The following is a 15,592-nucleotide window of genomic DNA, read 5'->3' as shown; positions in this document are numbered from 1 at the left end:
TTTAATACTGCTAATATTAATTGAAAAATTTTTTTTTGGATTTGGTTAAATGAATGGGAAATTATTATAACATAGGTATTAATTATAAAATCTTTTTGATATAAATATTTACCTATACATATTACGATACTATAAATGATGATTTTCAATTATATAAAATGATTTACTAAAATATTTATTATTATATATATAGGAATAGATATATCTAATTTATATATATGAAATTAGAACTATATTTGAAATATATTTAATTTATTGAAGGGGTAATATATTATTTATGTCTAAGACTTGAAATGATTAATATGATTTATCAAATTAAATTTGATATGAACTATAATATACAAGGTGATTTAATGAAGGTTTAAATAAATAATAAGGTGGGTAAAGAAATATGAAATGTATTGAATTAGAGAATATTTTTATGAATGATTAGTTGCCTGGGGGAGGGGATTTAGGTTTTGCATGACCAATGTGTGTTCCAGGTCAAACATTGATAGTGGGAGGGTGGGGAGGGAAAATAGAGGGTGGGAAAGGGAATCATTATATATTAATTGTGCTGAGATCTAATCATGTATATTATCATAGAATATTGGTTAAAATTTAATGATAAATAAGATGGATATAAAAATTTATTCTATGAATGTCAATGGTTTAAATCATCCTATTAAGAAAAAGAAAATATTATCGTTCCTTAAAAATCAAAATGCGGATATTTACTTCATACAAGAGACCCATCTTTCTGAAATTGAATCTAAAAAATTATCTGGGGGTTGGATTTCTAAATGTTTATTTGCACCGGCTTTAAAGAAAAAAGCTGGAGTGGCTATTCTGATAAATAAAAAATGCAATGCGAATTTCAAATTAATAAATTATGACCCCTTAGGTAGATGGGTGCATGTCGAAATGGATCTGGGAAATACAACCATGAATTTATTCAATTTATATGCTCCTAATACGAATCAAATGGAGTTTTTCAAACAAATTCAACAATTACTTTTACCACTGGCTACATCTAATTTAATAGTAGCAGGAGATTTCAATGCTGTAATGGATCCAATTTTGGATAAAAAACCAAGTAGAATTATGAAATCATTAGGCTTAGATAATTTGATTCAATCTTGTGATTTAATAGATATATGGCGTATTCTTCATTTTAATGATCAGGAATTTTCTTTTTGTTCTCAGGTCCACAAATCTTTTTCACGAATTGATTATATATTTGTTTCTAATAACCTAGCGCAGCGTGTGTTAAAAGCAGTTATAGATCCTATTATAATTTCGGATCATGCTGGTGTGTGGATTAATCTTCAAAATTATGATATTGAACATTTAAATTCAATTTGGAGATTTAATAATACTTTGTTAGCGGGTTCAAATTTTCTCGAAGAATTTAAATTAAAAATACAAGAATTTTTTCAAATTAATGATTCAGATAATATTAATGCTGAGATTTTATGGGACGCTTTTAAAGCAACAATGAGAGGGAATATTATTTCATATTCAGCATATATTAATAAACAACATAAAAAACAATTTCTTGAATTAGGAAAACAAATTAAATTATTAGAAAATAAATTAATTGAAAAGTGGGAAAATAAAACATTACAAGATTTATTAAAATTAAAAGTTAAATATAATGAGATTTCTTCTCAATTTGTGAGAAAAGATTTATTTAATAGACAAGTTCAATTTTACGGAAATTCAAATAAAGCTGGAAAATTATTAGCAAATTTCCTTAAAGCAAAAAAAAGAAAATCCAAGATTATTGCAATTAAATATATACAAGGTAATACACACACTAACAATAAAGACATTTTAAGACAGTTTCTTGATTTTTATAAAGATTTATATTCTTCTGAATCTTATGAAAATAAAGAACAAGATGGACAAAAATTTTTAAATTCATTTATTGGACCAAATGTTCCAGATCATATAAAAAGAAGTTTAGAAGAACCTATATCTTTAAAAGAAATAGAATCAGCATTGAAGTCTCTTAGAGTTGGATCCGCTCCGGGTGGTGATGGTTATACGGTTGAATTTTATAAATCATTTCAAAACATTATTTTACCATATCTATTAAAATTGTATCAATATCAAATGAATAATGGAAATATATCAGGTACTATGGCTGATTCACTAATTATTGTCTTACCAAAACCAAACAAAGATCCTACCTTGGTTTCAAATTACAGGCCTATTTCATTATTAAATGTAGATGGTAAATTAATTTCTAAAGTACTAGCAATAAGATTGGCAAAAGCTCTTCCTTTCATTATTGATGTACATCAAACAGGATTTATTGCTAAAAGACACTCATCACATAACACCAGATTAGCATTTCACTCTTTAAATTTAGCAAAAAATATGAATGATCCAACTTTTATGCTATCTTTAGATGCAGAAAAAGCATTTGATAAGAGTAGAATGGAAATTTATGTATCAAGCTCTAGAATGGTTTGGAATAGGACCCGGTTTTATTAAAATGATTCAGACATTGTATAGCTCTCCTGGTGCAAGATTATATATAAATAACAATTTATCAGATAAATTTAATTTGCAAAGGGGAGTTAGACAAGGATGTCCTTTGTCTCCCTTACTTTTTGATATTGTTTTAGAACCCTTGTTAATTGCAATTAATCAAACTAAGGAGATAAGGGGAATCCCATTTTCTTACTGGGAATATAAACTTTCTGCATATGCAGATGATATCTTATTATATTTGAGAGAACCGGGGATTACTATTCCAAATTTACTTAATCTTCTAGAGGAATTTGGAAAATTCTCTGGATATAAAATTAATTGGAGTAAATCAGAAATTCTTCCAATTAATGTTCACTGCACCAAAGGATTATTTGATTCATATTCATTTATTTGGAAAGAGGAAGGATTAAAATATTTAGGAATTATGATCAAAAATACAATTGATGATACAGTCAAAGAAAATGAAAAACTTTTATTGAAAAAAATTACAGAAATGTGTGAACAATGGAATCCTTTACATCTTTCATGGTGGGGAAGAGTTCAAACAATTAAAATGATGATATTGCCTGTGGTTTGTTATCAAATGAGTATGATACCAATATTCTTTCAGGGGTCCTTTTATAAAAAATTAAATAATATTATTACAAAATTTGTTTGGTTTGGGAAAAGACCCAGAATTGCTTTAGTATCTTTACAAAGACCAATTATGGAGGGAGGGGTAAATTTTCCAAATTTTTATAGGTACCATCAAGCCTATATTCTAAGACAGGGTATGTATTGGATCCTCCCAGATCTCATGGAGAATGTACCAGATTGGTTATATTTAGAATGGCGGCTCCTGTTCCCATTACATTTAGACCATTTAATTAGTATAACAATGCCTAGAAGATACAAAGATAACAGAATATTATTAGACACTTGGAAAACATTAAGATATATAAGTAACCTATCACCAGATCCAATTTGTAAATCACTAAATCAATCTATTTGGGTAAACTCCAGGATCAAAATTGGCGGTTTTAAGATCGTCTGGAAACAATGGATAAGTGCAGGTATACGAACATTAAATGATGTCATTTCAGAAGGTTCAATGCTTAGTTTTTCACAATTGCAAAATAAATTTGGACTAAATAAATCACAATATTTTAAATGGATGCAATTGAAGCAGGCCATTCAGGTAGGGTTCCCTGAATGGAAAAATCTTAATACTCAATATAGTCTGCAGATTTTATGTTTCCAGACGGATTTCTTGGGACACCAAGCCGCAAAATGGTACAAATTGATATATGGATTTTTTAAATAAAAAAAAGAAAACTGGTCTTAGGGATATTTGGAGTATTGAGATTGGACAGACAATTTCTGCGTCTCAATGGCCACGATTTTGGTCCTGGAGATTAAGATCTACAAAGTCAGCATCTATGAGTCAAACATGGATGTTTTTATTACATAGAGTGTTATGGACCCCTACGCGCTTGCAAAAGATAGATAATACTAGATCCAATAGATGCTGGCATTGTAAAGTAGAAATAGGGACGTTAGATCACCTAATTTTTTTTTGTCCCTGTGTAAATGCCTTTTGGAATATGATTTGGCCCCAAATTAATAAATTACTAGAAAATCATGTAGGACTCTCATATGACACTGTATTATTTGGAACTGCAATGAGAACTCAGAGTCCGATCTCAGTAAACAATAATAAACTACTATTAATATTGACAGGAGTCGCCATGCAACAAATCACTCAAAATTGGAAAGACTATACCAAATTAAATTATACGTTCTGGTGGAACTCTGTCTGTCATATCTACAAAATGGAAAAAGTAATAGCATTACAACATGGGAACTTGCATAATTTCAATAAAATATGGCAACCATTGACTAATTATTCTAATGATTAGATTTCTCAGCACAATTATAATACTTATATAGAAAAGGGGTGGGATATGTATAATTTTTAGAATCATTAATTGAAAAAAGGGGAGGGATGTATAACTTTTGATTATATATAATTTATAATATATACTGTTATAAATTAAATTGTATTAATGATAGATACAATGATATATAGTAATTAATTATATCACTTGAAATTCAACTATTGTAAAAATTGAAAAATTTAATAAATAAAATTTAAAAAAAAAAAAAAAAAAAAAAGAGGATTGCGTTGGTTGTCAATTGAGACTCTGACATTGTTCGGCGTTCCATATCAATCAGGAAGTCAGATTGCTGGCGTTCCAGTCCACAGGTTCCAAGAAAAAGGATCAGATTCTGAAGAATTTGGACATTAAAAGAGTGCTTCTCTGACATCTTGAGGTCACAAATGAGTTCAGGCTATCTGAACATCTTTTCGTTCTTACAAATCTAGCTAAACGCAGTGTGCCCACTTCCAAGGCCAAGATGTCCAGGTGGATCCATAGGACCATTTCGTTGACACATATTTTTTGTGAGAAACAGTCTCCTATTTCCGTAAAAGCACATTCGAGTAGAAGCTTGGCTTCATTATGGGCAGAAGCTTGGGGCGGTCTCCCCTGAGGAGATTTGTAGGGCAATGACTGGGTCTATTCTACATATATTTTCCAAGTTTTACAGAGTGGATATAGTGGCAAGGACTCTGCTTTTGGATCCTCAGTGTTATGATCCTGCTCGCTAATCAACCCCTAGATTTCTGGAACTCTTTTGTATGTCCCGTCCTTCTAGAATCATATCTATTGCACTAGAAAAAGAGATTAGGATCTTACCTTGTTAATTTCTTTTCTAGTAGACAGGTATGTCAGATATGTCATTCTTGACCTCCGCTCTGTCATTTATTTCTTGTGCCTGCCTACTATTGGAGAATATTCCTATCCAAACCTGTTGGTTGGATGCCAGTCAGACTTTAGGGGTATGAAGAATAGTCTATTGCTAGGACACTTGGGGTACTATTTGAGGTCCATTAATGTTTCTGTTTGGCATGATTGTTTCGCTGTTTTTGATCATTGTTTAACATGTTTGTTATAATTTCAGAGCAGAACAAACTTGTTCTTTGAGGAGTTTCCCTGTAACCTTCCTTCATATATGTTTCTAGAAGGGGCTATTGCCTGCTTTGGGAACGATAAGTTTGTTATTCTAATCCTTATTTTACTGCTTTAATATTGAAATTCTGGCTGGCTTATCCACTGACTGTCCTATATAATACAGGTCAACTTGTTACCTTCTATTTCTACTTGCTGGTAGATAAACCTAACATACAATTTTTGGACTCATCTGGTGTGATTTATGTGTTACCTGATAATTTGTTGTCTCTTATTTTTACTTCTAATGCTTAATTAAGAAACAAGCAGTCTCTTTAGCTCTTGGAGATTGTGGCACTGTTGTCTTTTTTTTTTTTTTTTTTGGGGGGGGGTGTTTCTATCAAAGGATCCATGTGTGCATATGAGTATTTTTAGAGGGCTTTCAGCTGTCTTAAAAATATTAACTTCACTATTTATATAAACTGTTTTCTATATCATTTTCACTGTAGTCCTGCTGAAAATGGTATACTAAAATGTTAAATTACTGCTAAGCACACATTTTTAGTGTGACCGAAAATCCCTTTATAGTACTTTTAAAATTTAAGTTATAGGTTTTGATTTCCCTTGAAGCACCCAGTGTACAATAAAACTGTTTATATCCACTTGATTGAACTCCATGTTTAATGGTGTGCTAAGTCTGTTTTTTCTACTTAGGCCCCCTTTCTTGTTAGCAGAGATCCATGTAAATAAAACAGATGAATTGGTATTCTTGGTTGTTTCTTGTCTGGATTATCAGGAAAGTGATCTGAAAAAGGCAGTGGAGATGCTTCTGGAGATGTTTCCTGCTTGCACTGTAACCCAAGCTGAGAAGGTCCTGTCTGTGACCAGAGGGGACATGGAGGAGGCAGTGCAGTTAATTGTGGAGGGAAAGATGGAATTTTGTAAAAACGTTAACTCAAAGGTAAGTCGATCACTGCAGCACCACTACTGCATTTAGATCAATGTTTTGTGTCACCCTTGAACAGACAAAAAAAAAGAGGGGAGGCTAGTTAGCCTAAGGATACAAAATCTGTCACTTTGGCAGGTGACTTCAGAGTGTGATTCAGATCCCTCATTTAGCAAATGCCCCTGATTTTAGTTGGGAATTATGAACATATGTCCTAACTAGGTCTGGCAATGCAGAAGGGCTCAGTGCACCCAAAGAGCAGCATATTGATATAGCTGTGAAGAACTGCCTCTTGGTAACAGGAGGTGGCTCTCTGTGTAGATTAGGAATTCGAAACAGCTGATAATCCTTCCTAATGGCTAGAGAAAGAAGGGAATGAAATGATTTAGAATAATCCATAGTGCATGAAAATATTTCAAGTAACAAACTGTTTCCTTACTTCTTATACCCTGGGCAGGATTCTGGAAACATGTGGATCCCCAAATTAAAAGAGTATCTTGATATTAAATCCTGATATTCAGTTGGGAGAGAGCAGACAATCTTAATCTGTTAACTTTGGTTAGTGAGATTGGGCGGGGCTTAACCCGGAAGTGAACGCTGATTGGTCGATCCTTATCTCTGACAGCTGTCAATCATTTTGACAGGAGGTGTACCCATTATACTACTTTGGTTTACTTTGTCTAGATATTCAGTCATATTTATCCAGGTGAAAATGAGACAAAATATTTAGATAAAAGTAGATTTTGAGTTATTAATTTGATTTCAACTGCTGCATCCAAAGCAACAAAGCGGTGTAGAGAAAACGACGAAAATCCAGGAAAAAATAAGACAGGACTTATGCGACCATAAGACAAGATACATTAAGGGCCCCTTTTACTAAGGTGCGCTAGTGGTTTTAGCATGCGCTAAACGCTAACGCTTCCATAGAGCTTGCGTTAGTATTTTCCGTTTAGCGCATGGTTTGTGCGCAATAAAAAACGCTAGCGCACCTCAGTAAAAGAAGCCCTAAGTAGCTAATACAAATTTAAAAACCTGCCAAACAAGTACCGGTATTTAGAGACCGATGCAGTAAGTAGCCAGAAGAAAAAGAAAATGAGGGAAGGTAAAGGAGGAGAGTTTGGACAGAGCTAAGCCCTCTATCTGGTAAACAAACCAGACTGTTGTAGAACCTGCCAGGAAATAAGGAAAATATTATTCTGGAATAATAAGCAATGAAAAAGCCTAGGGACTGATATTCAGCTGGCAGCACTCAGCATTTTGCTAACCACCACTGGAATTATGCCCAGAAATTCAATGCTGGGCCATATCTAGGCTCTGGCATTGAATTTCTGGGTTTGCAGAGCCAGCTAAACCATAGCCGGGTAAGTACGATATTCAGCACTTAACTGGCTATGGCAAATTACATAAAGATAGGAGTGACTTTTATGTGGTCCTGTTTATATAGTTACCTTGGCTGGTTAAGTGCTTTATATTGCCACTTAATTAGCCAAGTGTGGGCTCCATCCTGGAATGCCCCCCAAATATCCAGTTTTGTACTAACTTGACATTTTTAGCAGCACTAACTGGTTAAGTACCACTAAAAATGAACAGTTAGCCCTGAACAAATTATTTAACTATTGTGGAGCCATTTCTGGCCAGTTAATTCAAGTTTCAAGTTTATTTATAGCTTGATATACCGACCATCACAAGTATGTGGTTGGTTTACAATAATAGAAATTTAAGAAATATTTAAAATTGCTTAAAAAAATAATAAATTGAAATAAAAATAGGGGGATTGAGGCCAAGACAAGGATGTTATTAAGATGGGTAGGAGAGGAAAGAGGGGGAGAGGAAGATTTTAATTACATTGTGTAAATAAAAATAAAAGGAAGGAAAGAGGGGAGGGATAAAACAAAAGGGGAAGGGGGATGTCGCTTCCTGAAAGCGTTTCTCCATTTATTAGTTTTTATTTTCCCTTTTTCGGGTTCTCAATTGGAATTTTGAAAGGCATCTTTAAATAGAAATGTTTTAAGGAGTGTTTTTGTTTAGAGAATTTTCAGAGCGGAGGTGTGATGACATTGCATTCCAAAGTGAAGGCGCGACTGCGGGAAAAAAATGGTATTTCTAGTATAGTATAAGTCCTTAATTGATTAGTGGATCTAAGGGCCCTAGCAGGGGTGTGTGGGATGAGATATTTGTCTAGAAAGGCAGGCAGGTGGGAGGTCCTAATTTTGAAGACCAGAAGGAGGATCTTTATAAGTTGTTCTATGAGAGACTGGTAGCCAGTGAGACTCTCGAAGTAGCGGGTTAACATGGTCATATTTTTTGGCTTTATAGATGAGTTTGATCGCGATATTTTGAATTAGTTGCATTCGATAGGTTTACATGGATAGGTTATTCCATGGTAAAGTGAGTTACAATAGTCTATGTGTGAGATGATCAGTGAATGGATTAGTTTGGATAGAGGTAGGTTCTAGGACTGAAGTTATGGAACGAATTAAATGGAGTTTGTAAAAGCAGTTTTTGGTCAGAGAGCTAATTTGGTCATGGTAGGTGAGATCAAAGATGATTCCTAGAAGTTTAAAGTTGGACTCAATTTGAAGGGCAGCAGAGTTGATGGTTATTTGTCCAGTTAGAGTCATTGTTTTTAAGTGGGAATAGAATCCCTCAAGATTTTGCTATGTTCAATGAGTCTATTGGTTCAAAGCCATAAGCTTATTTTGTCTAATTTGAGATTAATTTCTTGGATGTCATTAATGTTAGCTGGATTGATAGAGTGAAGAAGTTGAATATTGTTGACGTAGGCAAAAGGGGTGAATCCAATGGATTGAGCAAGAGTCAAAAGAGGGGCTAGGAAGATATTGAATAGTAGGGGGGAAAGAATTGAACCTTGTGGGACACCATAAGTTTGGAAGATTGGGGAGGAGGAAGTTCCTTTTGAGTGAACTTGGAAATTCCGGTCAGCAAAGTAGGAGGAGAACCGGAGAAGAGCTGAATCGGTTATTCCACTGTTTTCAAGACGAGTGAGGAGTAAATTGTGGTCAGTCGTGTAAAGGCAGCCAATAGATCAAAGGAAATCAAGAGAACTGATTTTCTGTGGTCAAGATAGTATATGGTGGTGGTGAGACCGAGCAGAGACAGTTCCGTCAAATAGTTTGAGCGAAATCCAGTTTGATTTGGGTGAAGGGCATTTGTTCGAAGAATTCAGAGATCTGGCAAAAAACAATTTTTGCGGTTTGTTTGGCAGCGAATGGTAAGTTGGCAATAGATCGGTAATTGGCACTTTGAGTTTCATCCAGGTTTTGGTTTTTTAGTTTGGGGAGAGCTAGGGCTGATTTCCAAGATTTCGGAACAACATTGGTTGAAAGACTGTGGGTGATCATTTCTAGCAGGTATGGATCAAATGATGAATATCAGCCCCTGGGGTTTTGTTTTTTTTAAAACCAAGGCCTTAAATCTGAGGGAATTAGACTTACCCATGGTCTGTGGAGTTAACCTCTTCCAGAGCAATGGCATCAAAAAATAGAAGCTGATTTTTGGGCGATATTGAATCTAACTAAAACATGAGAGATATAACTTGAAGACTGGACAGAGACATGAGGAATAGTGAATGAAAGACCTGTATAATAAGCATGGTTTGTCAATAAGAGAATTATAAACTGAACTTGGTAAGCAACAAAGAACTAATGTTGTTTGAAACACCTGAAAGAAACCTATCTGACATACATTCAGTAAAAATAAAACCAATCAATAGAATTATTAAATCCATTGGAATAAACTGTTCATTGTGAAAATCCAGTGTTGTTCGCATCTTTGTTGAACCAAATTGTGATGTTGGAAGGGATATGATCCAAAACACAACAATACAAATCAGTAAAATTATATGTATAGGTAAGGCAATACTGCACTGTAGGACCCTGTGTAATGCACTTCAATGTTCATTAATCCTGAGATGCAATGTTCTGAAATCTGTCCAGTATGCTGTATAATTTATAATAAGGGCAGGATATGCAGTAAACCACAAAGGTAGTTCCACATGAGGTATCATAGCACGATCTTCTTTGTAAACCATATGCACTCTCTGTATTTGCAGGGCTATGTGGAAAGATACCAGCCAGTATACAAGCATGTGTCTAGATGTAGCACTTTAGATGATAACTGATGGATGACACTTTAGATGATAACTGATGGATAACACCTTACAAGCTGCAGAGGTGGTGGAGGCAAAAACAGTGACTGAGTTAAAAAAATGCGTGGGATAGACAAAAAGGTATCCCTAAATATAAAGAGGATAGTATCGATACAGAACTCAAAAGATCCACAGCTATAAATTTGTTCATGATGCGCAGAAGTAATGTTTAAATGCAGCCCCAGCAGTGGGGTAGTGAAGCTGGAGCCGGAAGGACTTCTACAGTCTTTGTCCCATTTATGGCAAAACAGGGCTGCAGTTAGCTTCGACGGTGACTCAAGCACTGGTCTGTGTCCTGTATGTGGTAAGATGGATCAGGAGTAAATATTTATTTATTTACTAGTTTTATAGCCCGTTACATTAACGGGTGCTAGAATATATATGTGTGTGTGTGGTTTTATTTCTTTTTCTCTCTTTAGCCAGGTGCTAGAATAGATATGTGTATCTTTCTTTCTTTCTTTCTCTCTCTCCTTGGCCGCTTTCTGTCTCTCTCTCTTTACTCGGCTGTCCACCATCACCCCTTGCCTGTTCCACCTGTCCAGCAGTAGGTCTTCTCCCTTCCTTTTACCTCCCCCTGTCCAGCAGCACACCTTACCTGCTCCCCCTGTCCAGCAGCACTTCTTCCCTGCTCCCCAGTCCCTTTTCCCTGCTCCCCCTGTCCAGCAGCACTTCTTACCTGCTCCTCTGTTCCTCTTCCCTGCTCCCCCTGTCCAGCAGCACTCCTTACTTTCTCCCCCAACCCTCTTACCTGCTCCCCGTCCTTCTTCCCTGCTCCCCAGTCCCTCTTCCCTGCTCCCCCTGTCTAGCAGCACTTCATACCTGCTCCTCTGTTCCTCTTCCCTGCTCCCCCTGTCCAGCAGCACTCCTTACTTTCTCCCCCTGACCCTCTTACCTGCTCCCCCTGTCCAGCAGCACTCCTTACTTTCTCCCCCTGACCCTCTTACCTGCTCCCCCTGTCCAGCATGCGGCTCCTCTTCTTTAAAACAGCCTACCGGCTGTAAGGAACCTCGCAGGCCGCTCTGAGGCACGGTGACTTTTCGTGTGCAGCACTCTCCACACACTGCTTCGGGGCCGTGTACTGCCCTGATTTACTCTGGCACGTCCCTGATGACATCATCAGAGATGCAGCAGAGCAAATCAGGGCAGTAGAAGGCCCCGAAGCAGCGTGTGAAGAGTGCTGCACACGCTGCTTGAATCGGCGTTTGGATTGGGGCCCGCAAATAAAGTATCAGCTGGACTTTTTTTTTGAGGTGCGCCGCGGCTCCTCTCGATCCCCGCCAGCATCGGAAGCCTTCTCAGACGCTGGTGCGGCTCATGAGAGGAGCCGACAGGAGAGCAGGATGTCCAGCGCTGGGGTCCAGTCCTTCCGCTGTGGAGGCGATCGTTGGCTGGCTGCGGTCCCGCACTTGCGACGCGTGTCTGGCACAGCGCGACAGAACAGGGATCAGGGAACACGCGTCGCAAGTGCGCATGCGCGGGCTAGCATTTTATTATTATAGATTTATTTATTTAGATTTATATCCCATCCTCCCAGTAGCTCAGAACGGTCTACAAGCAAACATTCACAGTGGAGTACATTTGGAGAATACAAAGACTATACAGTAGTTTAAATACAAGGACTATATAGTAATTAAGTACAGGTTAAGAGTGGACTATACCACCATTTAAGTAGAAATTTAGAATGGAGAAGAGAGGGTAGAGGGGAGGGGGTTTAGGGGGAGGCGTAGACTGTGGTTGAATTTTAGTTGAAGAGGAGGGTCTTTACCGCTTTCCGGAAGGTCATCAATGAGTTCTGTAGTCTGATTTGTGGGGGGAGTTGGTTCCAGAGTTGGGGGATGAAGTGGCTGTAGGAGCGTTTGTGGGCGGTTTCTGACAGGAGGGACCTTCCTATTTTATTCCATGTTCATATTATCTGAGTGCTTATTGTATGTGTGGTGGGGGGAGGGAAGGGGGTGTACATCTTATAGAGGAATTTAGCAAGTAAGATGAATAATTACTAAATGATGAGTATGAGACTGCTGGGCAGACTGGATGGACCAAGCAGGTCTTTATCTGCTATCATTTATTATGTTACTGTGGCCACATTGTGTACAGTTTGAAGATGTTTGAGTTACTGAGCTCTGAGACATGGCAAACTTAATAAGCAAAGCAATTTTGACACTATGCACGCATAAAACATTGAACACACTTGCTTTTTAGCATGAATCTCAAGTTTTCAGTTTTCCTTAAAGCACTGAAGGAAGTGCATATAATGTCAAAAGATAAGTGGGAGTCAAGATATGGGTACCTGAAACCCTAACTGGGGGTGAGAGAATGTGGGGTATTATACAGTAAATCATAGATGCCAATGAATGTTCCTTTATCTAATAAACTAGATGACTTTGGATTTATCAAGGTCAAGCCTTAGGCTGTGTTCTTCAAGCCACACTGCTAGCAAATCCAAATAGAATTTAAGCGATGTAGAGTCAAGGGATAATGGAGCAATAGAAACCAAAATCTGAATTTCAACCATATAGGAAAAAGTGGCTTCAAAGCTGTGAATGAGAGTGAAGAGAAGAGCCAAAAAATAGGCTAAAGAATGTGGGTGCCAAGGTGAAATTATGAGGCTCACCACAGGAAACACCACTTGGGGCTCCTTTTACGAAGCCGCGTTAGCAGTTTAATGTGCATAATAGTGTGCGCTAATTTGCCGGCTGCGCAAGCCGCTACCGCCTCCTCTTGAGCAGGTGGTAGTTTTTCGGCTAGCGAGGAGGTTAGCGCACTCTAAAAAGGTACTAGGAAGCTGAGGATGCCACAGATCTACTGAGGAGAGAGCCCTCTGCTTCTTGCATACTTGTTCAGCACAAATTTAGCCAGGAAATCCTCGCTACATTTGTAACTCCACCCTCAGCATGCCTTTGATCCAGCTCTCTTGTTTTTCAGGTAACCTCATGCACCCCAGAACCAGTTTTAGACATGCTAGGGCTTAGGGCAGAAATTAAGGAGGGGGCCCTTGATCCTCTCTCCCTGCATACCGTCTCCCTCTGATCTTCCCAGCTGCCATTACTTTCACACATGAAACAATTTAAAATTATTTCTTCACACACAAAAAAACAGACAGACAGTTTACAAAAATATAGAGCAGGGGATCACAAATAGAAATTGAACTGGGAACCACAATAAATTAAACAGCAAGTACTACAACACTAAAACAGATATGGAATTCTTTTTGTACTGAACACGCAGGGATCCCAGGCTCGAGTCTCCCCCCAAATTAACTACCTCCCTTACTGTGACTGGTACTCATACAGGGAAAACCTTATGAAATGGTATAACTATCTGTGGCTCTGCCCAGTAGCCATGTACCTTTGTTACCAGAAGAAGAGCATATAAAAGACACTAATGCAAATTTAACTAAAATTAATTCCTGGCTACATGATAACCATCTATTTCTTAACCCCAAAAAATCTAAGGCCTTCCTACTATCAAACTCTACCCACTAGGAACTAGCCTCTTCTCTTCTATTATAAAACATCCCAGTAAGGCTATACCCTCAAAATACTTGGTGTCATATTAGATAACAGACTCTCATTCCAATCACAAATTTCCTCAGTTTTTCAATACTGCTTCTTCAAACTTAAGAAAATTTGTTTGCTTAAATTCCTCTTTTTCTCATCTGCTTTCAACTTACTGATACATTCTGTACTGATCAGCCAACTAGACTACCGCAATTCTCTGTATCAGACATCGGAAACAAGAACCTACAATGACTACAAATCATCCAGAACACCTCTATAAAATTAATAGCAGAGGCAAAGAAGTACAACCGTGTTACCCCACAGCTCAAGTTAGCACACTGGCTCCCAATAATATACAGAATCACCTACAAAATCCAACTTCTAGTTTTCAAAACCCATCAAATTTACTCACTCAAAACTATGCCAATGAAGCTTCCTACAAGATATCTCGTGAAATAGGATTGACTACCCAATTGTACAGAAATAGAGTGTGGATTAGCGAATCTAATCTTTCCCTGATGTTAAGTTAATGCTGTGCTCTGAAAGTCAATTCCATTTAGCAATTCCTTCTGTAAAAAAATATTCAATCTTAAAATTAAAAGGTTTGGTAAACTTATCAGGCAGCATTAGATGGAATAATTTACCTAGTATTTTATTTTGTTTTATAGTATTTATATTTATATTTAATTCTTATTCATTTATATTTTCTTTTTCTCTTATTGTTATTGATTGTTATATACTTTGGACTATAAGCTATAGGTCACTGTATTAAATTAAATAAGAACATAAGAATAGCCTTACTGGGTCAGACCAATGGTCCATCCAGCCCAGTATCCCATCTTCAGAGGCCAATCCACAGAGGCAAAAAACCCAAATAGTAGCAGCATTCCATGCCACCAATCCAGGACAAGCAATGGCTCCCCCCATGTCTGTCTCAACATAGGAACATAAAAATTGGAACGACAAGCTGAGTCCAAAAATACTAAAAATTTTTACATTCACCCAAAAAAGCAGGAGAAGAAGATAGGATTGTGGTGTCAAATTTCTTATGGGTAATAAGATTGGAATGGGGAACATTATTCCCATAATATGCAATTTAAGACCAATTAACAAAGGACATGAAGCTCTAAGAGGCTGAGAAAAATGAATAGTTTCTGGATGGAGATGAAGTAAACAGGTTACAGTAAGTAGACATAGGACAAGCAAGAAGAATTGTTCATAGAAGAAGAAGAATACCGTAACTGGTGATATATGCTTAAATGTTGGTTTGGGGTTATTTTCCAGTCACTTGATGGCCCTAGGAATTTTTTTTACTTAGTGAGCTTGTTAATAATAGATTTATCAGAAAATTATTTTTTATCACAAACAGTTTTCTTCTCTTTCTATGTAGACAATGCCAGTGGCTTGTGTATCCAGTAAAGGAGAGCTGAAGGACATCATTTTACAGAAGTAAGTACAATAGAAAGCAGCTAATTTCTTTGTACATACTAATATGGAAATTGACCCAACT

At 36.8% G+C, this 15,592-nt stretch overlaps 1 protein-coding gene across 4 annotated transcripts in view; it reads left to right on the top strand.

Moving 5' to 3' along the window:
- Positions 1-15,592, top strand: part of CUEDC2 (CUE domain containing 2) — a 94,761-nt gene that overhangs the window by 59,916 nt on the left and 19,253 nt on the right. For 3 of the 4 annotated variants that reach the window (XM_033943813.1, XM_033943812.1, XM_033943814.1), the window contains exons 6-7: positions 6,268-6,432; positions 15,473-15,531. In XM_033943813.1, the coding sequence (XP_033799704.1) occupies positions 6,268-6,432; positions 15,473-15,531 (224 nt within the window). The remainder of the gene's footprint in view (positions 1-6,267; positions 6,433-15,472; positions 15,532-15,592) is intronic. The other variant, XM_033943815.1, reaches the window with a different exon arrangement.

This window comes from Geotrypetes seraphini, chromosome 4 (genome assembly GCF_902459505.1).
Source record: "Geotrypetes seraphini chromosome 4, aGeoSer1.1, whole genome shotgun sequence".
Classification (NCBI taxonomy): Eukaryota; Metazoa; Chordata; class Amphibia; order Gymnophiona; family Dermophiidae; genus Geotrypetes; species Geotrypetes seraphini.
This window is presented reverse-complemented; position numbering and strand designations above follow the sequence as displayed.